This window comes from Penaeus vannamei, chromosome 35 (genome assembly GCF_042767895.1).
Source record: "Penaeus vannamei isolate JL-2024 chromosome 35, ASM4276789v1, whole genome shotgun sequence".
Classification (NCBI taxonomy): domain Eukaryota; kingdom Metazoa; phylum Arthropoda; class Malacostraca; order Decapoda; family Penaeidae; genus Penaeus; species Penaeus vannamei.
The window spans coordinates 21456557-21471556 of NC_091583.1; the positions used below are offsets into that span (position 1 = coordinate 21456557).

General features: G+C 43.7%; 1 protein-coding gene across 1 annotated transcript in view; it reads left to right on the forward strand.

Annotated features, from left to right (window-relative positions):
• Nucleotides 1-15000, forward strand: part of LOC113828438 (uncharacterized) — a 51956-nt gene that overhangs the window by 7704 nt on the left and 29252 nt on the right. The window contains exon 3 of the mRNA XM_070114178.1: nt 1-91. This exon is cut by the window's left edge and continues 123 nt beyond it. Within this exon, the coding sequence (XP_069970279.1) occupies nt 1-91 (91 nt within the window). The remainder of the gene's footprint in view (nt 92-15000) is intronic.

Sequence of the window (15000 nt, forward strand, 5' to 3'; positions counted from 1 at the left end):
CAGGACGTGCAGGAGCAGGACGCCGGCCGCTACGAGTGCCAGGTGTCATCTAAGCCGGTGCTCAGCTTCATCGTCAACATGGAGGTCGTCGGTGAGTATCTGGGTTGGGATGTCGTCGGATTTGGGCGCTGCGTTTTTGTTTTTTGTTTTCGTTTTTTTTGTAGGTGGTGGGAGTTATTGTTTGCTTTCAGGCCAGATGTCTTTGTCGTTTGTGGTTTGTTGGTTTGGACAGTGTTGGCGATTTTTTTGTGTGTGTTTGTGTCTGTTCTGTTTCCGTGCGTGTGTGTGTGGTTGTTTGGAGAAGGGAAAGGTAGAAAGGGAAGAGGAGGGGAGATAAGGAGTGAGAGAAAGGAATCGGAAGAGCGGGAAATAGGAAGAGGGGCAGAGGGAGACAGAGAGGGGAAAGGGAAGAGAGAGAAGCAGTAAGAAAGAGAGAGAGAGCGAAAGACAGACAGACAGACACAGACAAAGAGGAGAGAGAGACAGAAAGACAGACAGACAGAGAGGAGAGAGAGAGAGACGCAGAGAAAGAGAGAGTTAGAAATAGACGCAGAGAAAGAGACAGTTAGAAGTAGACGCAGAGAAAGAGAGAGTTAGAAATAGACGCAGAGAAAGAGAGAGTTAGAAAAAGACACAGAAAAAAGGATAAAAAGCGAAGAAAGAACACAAAGAGAACCCGCCCCCCCAAAAAAAAAAAAAAAAACACACGCACAATACCTCCTTGGTTCCTCCCTCGACGATCACTCCCAACCCGATGAATAGCTAACCACGCGGCGCCCGACGAAGCTCCGACATCAAAACAAGGCCAAGACTTCATCAAACTTCTAACGAGACAAGAAAGACTTTGTGTCCCGGCGTCTCGTGAGGGGCGGGGCCTCCTGGAGCGCTCCTTCTGCATGTCGTAATTGCCACCCTTCTGGTCTCGGGATTTCGGTCGTCTGTGCGTCTGTGTGTGTGTGTATGGAGGAACATATGGATATATGAACATGCATATATACGTGCTTACATACATATATACGTACGTGTATATATGCATACATAAATGCATTCATACATGCATACATTCATACTTACATACATACATATATACATGCATTAATAAATTAATACATTAATACATACATATATACATACATACACACACACGCACGCATACGCACACACACGCACACAGACACACAAACATATATATATATATATATATATATATATATATATATATATATATATATATATATATATATATATATATATATATGTATGTATGTATGTATATGAATTTTTACTTGTGCATTTATATATTTATTTATCTGTTTATCAAATTATCCGTCATTACCATTGTTTAGATCATCATTTTCAACCCAAACTCTTATCAGCATTACCTAAATCATTATTTTTGAATCATCATCATCATTATCATTATAATCTTTATTATTTGTCCTATTCTTTTTCCTACGTTTTTGTTATTACGCGCTCTCCTCTGCTGCAGTTGTTGCTGTTACCGCTGCTATGATGTTATCACGCGAGTATCATAACATTCTTGGATTATATATATAAAGAAGAAGCATCTTGTTATAGGATCTAATTCTGTTACACATTCAGGACCAAAATAGAATCAACTCAATAACACCAAACTCCCCGACGCCCGACCACCCGACGCCCGACTACCCGACCTCCAACCCCTTCTTCCCCTGGTGCCTGGTACCCGACCCCCCGACCTCGACTCACAACCTTCTCGCCCGACCTCCGATACTCTTCCTCGACCTCCCGCCCTCCTGACCCCCCGACCACTCGACTCCCAACCTTCCCTCGACCCCCACCCTTCCTCCCTCTTCCCTCTCCTCCGACCCCCACCCCTCTCCCCCAACCCTCTCTCTTCTCCCCCACCTCTCTCCCTCTCTTCCCTCTCCCCCAACCCTCTCTTCTCCCCCAACCCTCTCTAATCTTCCCTCCCCCCCCAACCCTCTTCCCTCTCCCCCCGACCCCATCCAGACCCCCCAACCCTTTCTTTCTTCTCTGTCTTTCTATGTCTTTCTCTCTATGTCGTTCTCCCCCACCCCCTCTCCCCCAACCCTCTTCCTCCCCGCCCCCACTCCTCTCCCTCACCCCAACCCTCTCCCCCAACACTCTCCCCCAACCCCTCTCCCAACCCTCCCCTATCCCCCAACACTATCCCCAACCTTCTTCCCTCTCCCCTCCTCCCCCCAACCCTCCCCACCTTCTTCCCTCTCCCCAACCCTCTCCCCCGCCCCTCTAACCCTCCCCCCCCTCCCCGCCCGCCGACCCCCAACGGAGCAGCAATAGCATGTTCCTCTTTTGTGGGCGCGGGCGGCAAGGTGTGCGCGGCTCTACCTTTTTTTCGTTGTGTTCGAAGTGGGGAATGTTATTGTTATTATTGTAGTTCTTGGTGTTGTTGCAGCTGATGACTTCGAAGTTCTTATTTTTGTGTTGTTATATTTGTTATTATTGTTGTTACTATTATTGCTATTGTCGGTTATTATTATTATTATTATCATTATCATTATTATTATTATCATTATTATTATTATCATCATTATTATTATCATTATTATTGTTATTATCATTATTATTATAATTATTATTATTATTATTATTATTATTGTTATTATCATTATTATTATTTTCTATATTCTAATCATTATTTTCATTTCATCATTTCCATTATCATTACTACAATTATTGATTCTCAACATCATGATTAATAATATCATCAAATAGCAAAAGCGCTTCTACATCTTCTCTTCAAATAGATTATACCGTTTTTTTTGTGTGTGTTTTTTTTTCTTCTTCTTTTTTTTCGTTCCGTGGAAGCAGAAGGAGAGGGAAGGATCTGTTTACCTCGTGAGTTATTCAGGTCTTGATTAGTTCATCGCTGGCGCCCTCCCCACCCCCCTCCCCCTCCCCCCTCCCCACGCCCATTTTCTCTTACCCCTGTCTTTCTCTCTCTCTCTCTGACTTTCTGTATGTCTTTCTCTCTATGTCTTTCTCTCTGTGTGTTTCTCTTTCTGTCTTTCTCTCTGTGTGTTTCTCTTTCTGTCTTTCTCTCTCTCTGGCTCTCTCTCTATGTCTTTCTCTCTCTGTCTTTCTTTCTCTCTCTCTCTCTCTCTGTCTTTCTCTCTCTCTCTCTCTCTCTCTGTCTTTCTCTCTCTCTCTCTCTCTCTCTCTCTCTCTCTTACTTTATCTCTCTCTCTCTCTCTCCCTCTCTCTCTCTCTCTCTCTCTCTCTCTCTCTCTCTCTCTCTCTCTCTCTCTCTCTCTCTCTCTCTCTCTCTCTGTCGGTCTCTCTCTCTCTCTGTCGGTCTCTCTCTCTCTCTCTGTGTCTCTCTCGCCTTGCTCTTCTCTCTCTCTCTCTCTCTCTCTCTCTCTCTCACTCTCTCTCTCTCTCTCTCTCTCTCTCTCTTTCTCTCTCTTTCTTTCTCTCTCTCTCTCTCTCTCTCTCTCTCTCTCTCTCTCTCTCTCTCTCTCTCTCTCTCTCTCTCTCTCTCTCTCTCTCTCTCTCTCTCTCTCTCTCTCTCGTAGTCTATCCCTATTCTCTCTCTCTCTCTCTCTCTCTCTCTCTCTCTCTCTCTCTCTCTCTCTCTCTCTCTCTCTCTCTCTCTCTCTCTCTCTCTCTCTCTCTCTTCATCTCTTCACCTCGTCTCTTTTTATTTTGCAGTTTAAAGGTGAGAGAAAGAAAAAAACAAATGTTGTCTTGTTTATGCATCAACATCTCTCTATCTATTTTAAATTCGCCTTTCCCCTTTTTTCTTATTATTATTTTGAAATAATTTTCCTCTCTATTTCTTTCGATCCCGCTTCCGTCATCAAACCGCTCGGCAGACAGTTTATGATTCCTTTCCGACGCGATGTTATTCCGTTGCTTTTCTTTGCTCTCGGCTCGATGAAGTCTCTGATGGGATTGGAGAGGACAAAGGTGGCAGACCTCTCGATGAGAAGGGGGAGGGGGGAGGAACGGCGGGGAAGATGAGGGGGGGAAACGAGGGCGAGGGGAACGGCGGAGAAGAAGAGGGGGGAAACGAGAGTGAGGGGAACGGCGGAGAAGATGAGGGGGGAAACGAGAGCGAGGGGAACAGCGGAGAAGAAGAGGGGGAAACGAGGGCGAGGGGAACGGCGGAGAAGATGAGGGGGGAAACGATGGCGAGGGTTGTTGGCGAAGGGAGAGGGAGAGCGTGAATAGGAGTGGGTGAATGTGGGTGGGATTGTGTGGGTCTGGGTCGCATGATTTGGGATGTGTGGACTAGGCGATGGTGGATATGGGTGGTGGATACGGGTGTGATTGTTTTTTGTTGTTGTTGTTGTTGTTGTTGTTGTTTTTTCATTCTACTCTGACACTGCTGACATTGATCTTACTCTAGAAATGCTCTTACTCTACTCTGATGTTGCCCTGACTCTGATCAGATAATACTACACGTGGTTATAGATAGCTGCACTACACCTGGTTGTAGATAGCTACAGCTGTAGTCATGTTGAGTAGTCTGTAAGTTGTATTAATATAAACCACAGTGATATTGACCGGTAAATGAAGTGAGATGCAGTTTCTAGTTTTAGTAATACAATGCGTAGTTGCAACAGGTAGTACAGTACAGTGCAGTATATAAACCAACGTTTTAACACTTCACTAATCTATTCTGACCCTGCTCTGGCATTGCTAATATTGTCGGTCACATTGTAGTTGTAGTTGTACTAAAATAATGAAGTGGTAGTTATATAAACCACACTATCAGCCGGTTTGTTCAAATTGTGCCAGGCCCGACCCAACGATTTTTCATAAATACAGACGCAGAAATAAAGGCATATCTGTCTACATATCTAATAGATATACATTTAACCATCTATTTGCCGAGTTGATATGCATGTCAACACTGATAAATACGCATCTATTTCTTTATTTATGCATGTCAAGTATGCGAATATTCTTTGGGTCGGGCCTCGCGCAATTCTAACAAACCGGCCGCATAACTCTAACAAACCGGCCGCATAACTCTAACAAATCGGCCGCATAACTCTAACAAACCGGCCGCATAAGGCAATTATAATATAAACCACAGCTGTAGCATCATGGACACAGCATGTACAACTGCAATATGCTAGGCACTGCTCTCACACTGCTCTGACCCTGCCATCCAAAGGCTCGGCGCCCTGTCACGCTTCGGTTACGAAATCTGCGTCACACCGTTTTACCTCCTGTCACCCTTACGCACGCAAACCCCTAAAAAGCAGAGTGTGCTACGTAGGGTGTAGTGGAGAAAATAAGGATAAGGATAAGAAGGGGGAGGAAAGTGGAGAATAGGAATGGAGAAGGGGGGGCATGGGGAGGGGGAAGTGGGGAGGGAGGGAGGGAAGGGCGAGAATGGGAGGGAAGGGTTTAAGGTGAAGGAGGAAAGGTTGGAACATGATAAAAGGGAATAAAGAAGGAAAGGAATTAATGTTGGGGAAGGAATAGGAATAAGGGAAATAGAATGTGCAAAAAAAAAAAATGCAAATACTTGACAGAGGACACAGAGTCAGGAAGGGAAGGATGACAGAGAATGAACTGCCACGGAAATGAAAAATAATAATAATGGAGGAAATCAAACAGAAAAAAGAAACAAAATATAAGATAAGATAAGAAAGCAAGACTGGCAGGAAATACAATGCGAAAGAGGGAGAAAGAGGTAAAGGAATGGAGATTAAGAGGCGTGTCGGCGTGTGCGTGTTGTGAAGACGAAGCCAAAGGAGGGGTAGGGTGGGGGAACGGGGGGGGGGGAGGGTAAGGGAGGGGAAAGGACAGAGAGGAAGAGGAGGGGGAGGGAAGGGAAAGGAGAGAGAGGAGGAGAAGGGGAAGGAAAGGAAAAGAAGAGAGGGAGGAGGGGGAGGAGGGGGAAGGAAAGGAAAATAAGAGAGAGGAGGAGGTGGAAGTGAAGAAGGAAGAGAAGAGGGAGGGGGAGGAGGGGAAAGGAAACGAAAAGAAGAGAGAGGAGGAGGAGGGAGAAGGGAAGGAAAAGAAGAGGGAGGGCGAGGAGACGGTAGGTCAAAGGGAAATGACAAGAAAGGAAAGTGAAGGTAAGAGAGGGGAGGGAAAGGAAGGAGGGGAGTGGAAAGAGCAGGAGTGAGGGGGAGGAGGAGAAGGGAAAGGTGAGAGGGAAGGGAGGGAAATTGAAGAGAAGGGGTGAGGGGACAAGAAAGAGTGGGGAGGGAAGGGAGGACGAGGAGAGAGCGAAGGGAGAAGAGCAGGGACGGAGGAGAGGAAGGACAAAGAAAGGTGGGAATCGAAGGGAAGGAGAGATGAACTAGAAAGGGTAGGAGGGGAGGGGAAGGAAGAAGCAAAGTGAAAAACAGGAATGAACAGAAGGAGGAAAGGGAATGTAGAAGGGAAAGTACCAGAAACAGCTGATAAAAAGGGAACGAGGAAAGGGGAGGGGGGTTAAAAAGAAGAAAGGGGAGGAAAGCGAAAGGAAGAGAAGGGGGAGTGGAAGGGGAAGAACAGGGAAACAATAAAAGGGTAGGTGGAAGGGTAGACTAAGAAAAGCAGGAGGTAGGAGATGAAAGAAAAAGGGAAGAAGGATTTAGAGCAAAAATCGGGTTAAGGAGGAAATGCAGAAGAAGGAAGGCGAGAAAGAGAAGTAGTGAGATGGAACAGAAAGAACAGGCGGAAGGGAAAGGAGAAAGAGCAGATGGAAGGAGAAGGACATGAAAAAAGATGAAAAATAGGACATGAAAAAGGAAGAAAAAGAGATAAGGAGAAAGAACAAGAGAGAGGACAAAGAAGCAGAAACGGAGATGAGAGACAGGGAGATAAGAACCAAAGAGCAAGAAATAGAAAACAATAAGAAATAAAATAGGAAGAAAAACAGCAAAGAAAAGGGAGAGGAGAAAAAATAAGAACCAAAGAGCAAGAGATAAAAACAAAAAAACAGATAGAAGACGAAGAAGAAGAGCAAAGAAAAGAGAGAGGAGAAAAATAAGAACCAAAGAGTAAGAGATACAAAAAAAAAAGAAAACGAAGAAGAAGAGCAAAGAAAAGAGAAAGGAAAAAAAAAACCAAAGAGCAAGAGATACAAAAAAAACAGATAGAAGATGAAGAAGAAGAGCCAAGAAAAGAGAAAGGAAAACAAATAAAAACAAAATAGCAAGAGATACAAAAAAAACAGATAGAAGATGAAGAAGAAGAGCCAAGAAAAGAGAAAGGAAAAAATAAGAACCAAAGAGCAAGAGATAAAAAAAAACAGATAGAAGATGAAGAAGAAGAGCCAAGAAAAGAGAAAGGAAAAAAATAAGAACCAAAGAGCAAGAGATACAAAAAAACAGATAGAAGATGAAGAAAAAGAGCCAAGAAAAGAGAAAGGAAAAACAAATAAAAACCAAAGAGCAAGATATACAAAAAAAAAAGAAGACGAAGAAGAAGAGCCAAGAAAAGAGAAAGGAAAATAAAAACCAAAGAGCAAGAGATACAAAAACACAAATAAAACAATAAGAAGAATAGCCAAGAAAGAAGAAAGGAGAGGACAAAAAAGCAAAAAAAAAAAGGGAAAAGAAAGAAGGGCATGTCCTCCGGCGGCACTCTCTCGGAGGCCCTGGCGTCGCACTCTCGCCTCCGCCTCGGCCGACGGAGCAAATTACAGGCCGAGAACACGCGGCGTCGACGGGTATTCCGGCGCGTGGGCGAGGAAAGAGAGGAAGAAAGTGGAGAAGTGGGAGGGAAAAAAAAGAGATGATGAAGTAGGGAAGGAGCGAAGGGGGGAAGTGGGAGGGGAAAAAAAAAGAGATGAAATAGGGAAGGAGCGAAGGCGGTAAGTCGGAGGGAAAAAAAGAGATAATGAAGTAGGGAAGGAGCGAAGGGGATGAAGAAAGAGAGGAGGAGGAGATGGGAGACGAAGAAAGTGGAGAAGAAGGGGAGAAGTGGTAGGAAAAGGAGGTGATAAAGTATGAAAGGAGCGAAGGGGCGAAGTGGGAGATAAAATGATAGATAATGTAAGAAAGAAAGGAGCGAAGGGGAGAAGTGGGAGGAAATAAGAGGTTATAAAGATGGAAAGGCGTGAATTAGATGGTAGAAAAAAGGGGAGAAAAGTAGAAAGAGAAGCAGAGGAAAGGTGCGAGAAAGAGATGATAGAGTAGGAAAGGAGCGAAGGAGACAATAGAAAAATAAGGAAGAGAAAAGAGGAAAGAGAGGCAGAGAAAAGGTGAGAGAAAGAGATGGGGGAAATTAGATAATACTGATAGAGAGTCTCTGAAAGAAAAGTGAATATAGAAGAAAAGATAAAGTGAATGTGAAGAAGCAAAAAATGAAATGATATTAGAAAAAAAGACGGGAGTGTTTACGGAAGGAGAAGCAGAAACAGAAGAAAATTCACCACGTACAAGAAATTAAGGAAATAAAGAGAAACGAGAGAGTTACAAAAGGGTTTAGAAAAATAAGAAAAATATGGGTAAATATAAAAATAAAAGGACAAATGCTCAGAAAGAGGAGAAGGGAGCACGAGAAGAGAACAAAAATGCGAAGGGCAGAAGAAGGAAGCAAAACAAGGAAAAAAAATACAAAACTTACATACGAGTAAACGCAGAGCACACGTGGAAGGAAGAAAGAGAGAGAGAAAAAAAATAGAAAACGAGAAAGTGGGGAAAAAATAGAAATAAAAGAAGGGAAAAAAATAATAGGCACTGAAGAGGCACACTATTGATTGGTGAGAGACAAAAAAAAAGCCAATTAGAACATGAAAGGAAATAAACTAGAATAAAAAAAAATACCCTTTCCTTCGTCTACCTCTCTCTTCCCCTTTCTTGGCCTAACTGCCGGCACATCGAGAGACCCAGCTGTGCGTGCGTGCGTGCGCCTGTGCGTGTCGACTTACATTTGTCTCTGTTATCTCGGACTCACAACTGCGTTATGTCCGGTATACACGACACGTATTAGAGGGGGGGGGGTAGGGAGGGGGTTGAGTGGATAGGAGGGGAGGGGGATGGCGGTAGAGGAGGGGGATAGGAGGGTGGGGGTGTTGAGTGGATTGAGGGGAGGGGGGATGGATAGGAGGGGAAGGGAGAGGGGATGGATAGGGGGAAGGGAGAGGGGGTGGATAGGGGGAAGGGGAGGGGGGTGGATAGGAGGGGAAGGGGAAGGGATTGGATAGGAGGGGAAGGGGAAGAGGGGTGAATAGGGAGGGGTGGGGGTGGAAAGGAGGATAAGGGGGAGGGGTGGAGAGGAGGGGAAGGGGGAGGGGGTGGATAGGAGAAGGGGAGCGGGGTGGATAAGAGGGGAAGGGGGTGGAAAGGAGGATAAGGGGGAGGGGGATGGATAGGAAGGGGAAGGAGGTAAGGGGGGGCCGTTCTGCAGAGGCCATTGGCAATGTTGTTCCACCTTCCCTCGGACTACCTGCATCACGACAGTAGGCTCCACTATTTTTTCTTTGGTTTGTAGATTTTCCCTTTATTTTAAATTGTTTTTTTCTCAGATGTTCCTGGTAAAATACCTTCGTTAACGTTTTCTCCTCTATGGTTATCTTTCTTTCTCTCTCTCACTTTCTCTCTCTCTCTCTCTCTGTCTGTCTGTCTGTCTGTCTGTCTGTCTCTCTCTCTCTCTCTCTCTGTCTCTGTCTCTGTCTCTCTGTCTCCCTCCTCTCTCTCTCCTTTCTCTCTCTCTCTCTCTCCCTCTCGTTCCTCTCTCTCTCTCTCTCTCTCTCTCTCTCTCTTCTCTCTCTCTCTCTCTCTCTCTCTCTCTCTCTCTCTCTCTCTCTCTCTCTCTCTCTCTCCTTTTTCTCCTTTTTCTTGTTCCTTCATATTATCTTCCTTCGCACTGTCTTTGCTTCACGTTTACTTCACGTCACGACAGTTCCTTCACACATTCTTGCTCACGCTATATTCCCTTATTTTTTATTTCCCCTCACACTTACTTCCCTTCAAGCTTACTTCATTACCTACTCCCTTCACTGCCTCGCACTTATTATCCTTTACACTTAATTCCCTTCATACTTATCGCAGCACATACTCACTTCTCTCCACACTTGCTTCCGCACATACTTCCTTCTCTTCACACTTCCGTAATTACTTCCTTTCCCTTCACACTCAATGCCGTGTGAGTCAAAAAGTGTGAAGAGAACATCCTTCTCTTCACACTTTTTGAGTCACGCTGCTTCCCTTTCATCATCCCCCCTCTCCCCCCCACCCCCCTGTTCTTACCCCCCCCCTCATACTCGCTCTTCCAGTGCCTGCAACCAACATATCGCCGTGAAAATTGCAAGACACGAAAAATTACGAAACGGATGACGGTGATAACAATAAACATTATTTAAAAAAAAAAAAATTATAACGATGAAGACAGCAGCGTTGATGTGTTGTATGATAGGAAGAGAATACTGATGATGGTGATGGGAAGAGAGACAGGAAAACTATGGAGAACAGAAGAAAAAGAAAGAGTAAGAGTAAAAGAGAGAAAGAAAACAAAATGAAATAGAATAAAAACACAGTGAAAGAAAAGTAGAAGAAAAAAGTAACGATAGAAAAGAAAGAAAATGAAAAGGAAAAGAAAGTGTATTTATAATCCATTATCTTTCTTCCTTCAGGACGAACGCAATTCATATTTTTCAAAATGTTTTCCAATTCTCCTTTTATTATGCAATCTCTTATTCCCATTACCTCCTCGATCTCGTTACAAAATCCAAAAATAATCCTGGTATAAACTATCCGCGATTTCGTTCCTCAATTACTCAATTACTCGTATATTTTTTTTCTTCTTTTTCTTCTTCTTCTTTTCCTTTCTTTTACTTTTTTTCTTCTTTATTTTTCTTTCTTTTACTTTTTTTTCTTAAGTGTTCCTCAGTTACTTATATAGCTCACGTGCGTTATTGTGTGTATGTTATTTTCTTTCTTTTCTTTTTCTTTTTTTCTTTTATTCTTTTTCTTTTTTATTCTTTTTTATTCCCTTTTCTCTCTTTTATTCTTTTCCTTTTATTCCTTTTCTCTTTTCTTCTTTTCTTCATTTCTTTTTTTTTCTTTTTCCCCCTTTCTCTTTTCTTTATTATTTCTTTCATTTTTTTATCCTTTCATTTTTTAGATGTATATGAGAGTGTAAGTGTGCGTGCCATGCAAGTACTCGAAACAGGTGAGAAACTACCTTAATTGATACCTTAATGAAAGGTACCCGAGAAGACCATGAACGAGACAGAAGGCGGTGAAGGGAAGGGAAGGGAAGGTAGGTGAGGGGAGGGGAGGGGAGGGGAGGAGGGAGGAGGGAGGGAAGGGGAGGGGAGGCGAGGGGAGGGAGGGGAGGGGAGGGGAGGGAGGGGAGGAAGGAAGGGGAGGGGAGGGGAAGGGAAGGGAGGGGAGGGAGGGGAGGTGGGGGGAAGGATAGGGCGGGTGGGGGGGGGGAGTTAGATAGCATGCACGAGATAGCGGGTAAAGAGATAGCGCTAAATATATTCGCTGGAATAGAGAGAATAATGAATAGGATGAAATAGGTGATCCAATTTATGAGGTGAATATATGCGCTGGAATAGGGAGAATGATGAATAAGATGAAATAGGTGATCCAATTTATGAGATGGGAGAGGTAGCGCTGAATATATGCGCTGGAATAGAGAGAATGATGAATAGGATGAAATAGGTGATTCAATTTATGAGGTGAATATATGCACTGGAATGAGAAGAATGAAGACGATGAAATAGGTGATCCAAATGATGAGATGGGAGAGGTAGCGCTAAATATATTCGCTGGAACAGGGAGAATGAATGAAATAGGATGGTTGAGTGTACAAGAGCTTATTCACTCATCCACCTATTTCACCCCATCAGTCCTTCGATAGGTATCCTACTTTTTTCTATCCAGTGCCCCTTATGCTGTTTAATTCATTTATTTCATAATTTATGTACTCTACTCCCTATTCCAGCTTACACATCTCGGACTCTTCTTCTTCTTCTTCTTTTTCTTCTTCTTCTTCTTCTTCTTCTTCTTCTTCTTCTTCTTCTTCTTCTTCTTCTTCTTCTTCTTCTTCTCCTTCCTTCTCCTTCTTCCTTCTCCTTCTCCTTCTCCTTCTCCTCTTTCTCTCTTCTCCTCTTCTTCTCTCTCTTCCTTTCTCCTTCTCCTTCTGCTTCTCCCTCCTCCTCCTCCTTCCTTCTTCCTCTTCCTCTTCCTTCTTTCCTCTTCCTTCTTCTTCCTCTTTCTCCTCCTTCCCTCTTCCCTCTTCCTCCCCTCCTCCTTCTCCTCCTCCCACTTCCTCATCATCAATCATTTTTTCCTCCTCCTTAACTTCCTCTCTTCTCCTCCCTCCTTCTTTCTTCTTCTCTCCTTCTCTTCTCCTCCTCTTCCTCCTCCTCCTCCTCCTCTTCCTCTTTCTTCCTCCTTCTCGTCCTCTACCTGCTCGCTCCTCATCATTATCATATTTTTTTCCTCCTTAACTTCTTCTCTCTCTTCTTCTTCTTCGTCTTCGTCTTCTCTTCTTCTTCTTCTTCTTCTCCTTCTCCTTCTGCTTCTCCTCTCTCCTTCTCCTCCTCCTCCTCCTCCTCCCACTCCTCCTCATCATCATTTTTCCTCCTTAGCTTCTCTTCCTCCTCCTCCTCCGCCTCCTTCCTCCTCCTCGTCCTTCTCTTCGTTCTCCTCCTCCTCTCCTCCTCCTCCCTCCTCCTCCCTCCTCCTCCTCCTCCTCCTCTTTCCTCCTCTTCCTCCTCCCCCTTCTCCTCCTCCTCCTCCTCCTTCTCCTCCTTCGTCCTCCTCCTCCTCTTCCTCCCTCATCCTCCTCTTTCCCTCCTCCTCCTTCTCTTCCTCCTCCCTCCTCCTTCCTCTTCCTCCTTCCTCCTCCTCCTCCTCCTCCTCCTCCTCCTCCTCCTCCTCCTCCCTCCTCCTCCTCCTCTTTCTTTCTCTTCCTCCTCCTCCTCCTCCCTCCTCCTCCTCCTCCTCCTCCCTCCTCTTCACCTCCTCCCTTCTTCCCCCCTCCTCCTCCTTTCCTTCCTCCTTCTCCTCCTCCTCTTCCTCCTCCTCCTCCCCCTCTTCCTCCTCCTTCTCCTCCTCCTCCTCCTACTCCTCCTCTACCTGCTAACTATTCCGTCTCATTCATTGAACGCTGCCAATCTTATACGCTAAATCACCTATTTCATTGTCTCCTCACCTCCCTATTCCATATTGGATATTCAGCGCTACCTATTCCCCCAAAGTTATCCTAATCTACCTATCCATTCTCATTTATCCAACGCCATCTCTTCCACCTTATACTCAACCAATTATTTCCTGACAGCGTTGAAGGGATAAGATGGATGGTGAAATAGGTGACTGAGTGAATGGGCTTCGAAAAGATGAGATGGGAAATCTTAATAAATATGATGGAATAGGAAGCCAAGGATGGATAGGATGGAATAGGTAATTTAATATAATTGAGATGGAAAAGCTTAATAAATATGATGAAATAGGAAGCCAAGGATGGATAGGATGGAATAGGTATGATGATGAGATGGAAAAGCTTAATAAATATGATGGAATAGGAAGCCAAGGATGGATAGGATGGAATAGGTAGTTTAATATGATTGAGATGGATGGGATGGAAAAGCTTAATAAATATGATGGAATAGGAGGCCAAGGATGGATAGGATGGAATAGGTAGTTCCATATGTATGAGATGGATGGGATGGAAAAGCTTAATAAATATGATGGAATAGGAAGCCGAGGATGGATAGGATGGAATAGGTAGTTTAATATGATTGAGATGGATGAGATGGAAAAGCTTAATATGATGAAATAGGAGGCCAAGGATGGACAGGATGAAATAGGTAGTTTCATATATATGAGATGGATGAGATGGAAAAGCTTAATATGATGAAATAGGAGGCCAAGGATGGATAGGATGAAATAGGTAGTTGAATATATGATGGAACGGATAGGGTGAAATAGAGGAGATACAATCGGCTGCGTTCAATATATAAGATGGAAATGGCAGCGTAGAATAATGATGAAAAAGGTAGTTGACATAATAAGTTGAAATAGGTGGCTTTGATGCGCTAATATGATGAAATAGGTGCCATTGCATATAAATTATGAAATAGGTTGTCTAGGATAAGTATGATATAAGGTGCCTAGATATGTAAGCTTGCACAGGACGCGTTGAATAGAATGAAATAGGTAGTTGGATGAAAGGGATGGAAAAGATACGAAAGTTGGATAAATTAGACGGAATAAGTGGTAGCGTTAACTTAAGGATGAAAGAATAGGGTAAGATGGGATAGAAAACGTTGAATATACGTGATGATATAGATCACCAAGAGTAGAATGAAGAGGAATGAAATATAGAGTCAAAGCAGAGTATAAGCAAGACGAGAGAACAAGACAAATGAAGAAAATGAGAAATAAAACAAAAAAAGTTTTAAAGACAAACACAATGACAGAAGAACATGACAAGAAAATGAAGAAGAAAAATATCAAGAATAAGACAAGAGAATTAAGAAGAAAAGTATCTAGAAGCAAGAAACAAAACAAAGCCTTTGAAAGACAAGAAACTCAATAACGCAAGAAACGAGACAAGGAAATGAAAAGATGAAGAATTCGAAAAGAAATCCAAACCAAAACCATTTAAAGACAAGAATTACGCCGGTGCAAGAATAGGACGGAGATGAAGACATTGCAAGATTGCAGTAGAGAGAGAGAGAGAGAGAGAGAGAGAGAGAGAGAGAGAGAGAGAGAGAGAGAGAGAGAGAGAGAGAGAGAGAGAGAGAGAGGGAGGAGGGAGGAGGGAGGGAGGAAGGGAGGGAGGAGGGAGGGAAGGAGGGAAGGAGGGAGAGAGAGAGAGAGAGAGAGAGAGAGAGAGAGAGAGAGAGAGAGAGAGAGAGAGAGAGAGAGAGAGAGAGAGAGAGAGAGAGAGAGAGAGATAGAGAGATAGAGAAAGAAAGAGTGAGAAAGAAAGAAAGAAAGAAAGAAAGAAAGAAAGAAAGAAAGAAAGAAAGAAAGAGAGAGAGAGAGAGAGAGAGAGAGAGAGAGAGAGAGAGAGAGAGAGAAAGAAATTAAAGAAGAGAAAGAAAGAAAGTAAAAGAGA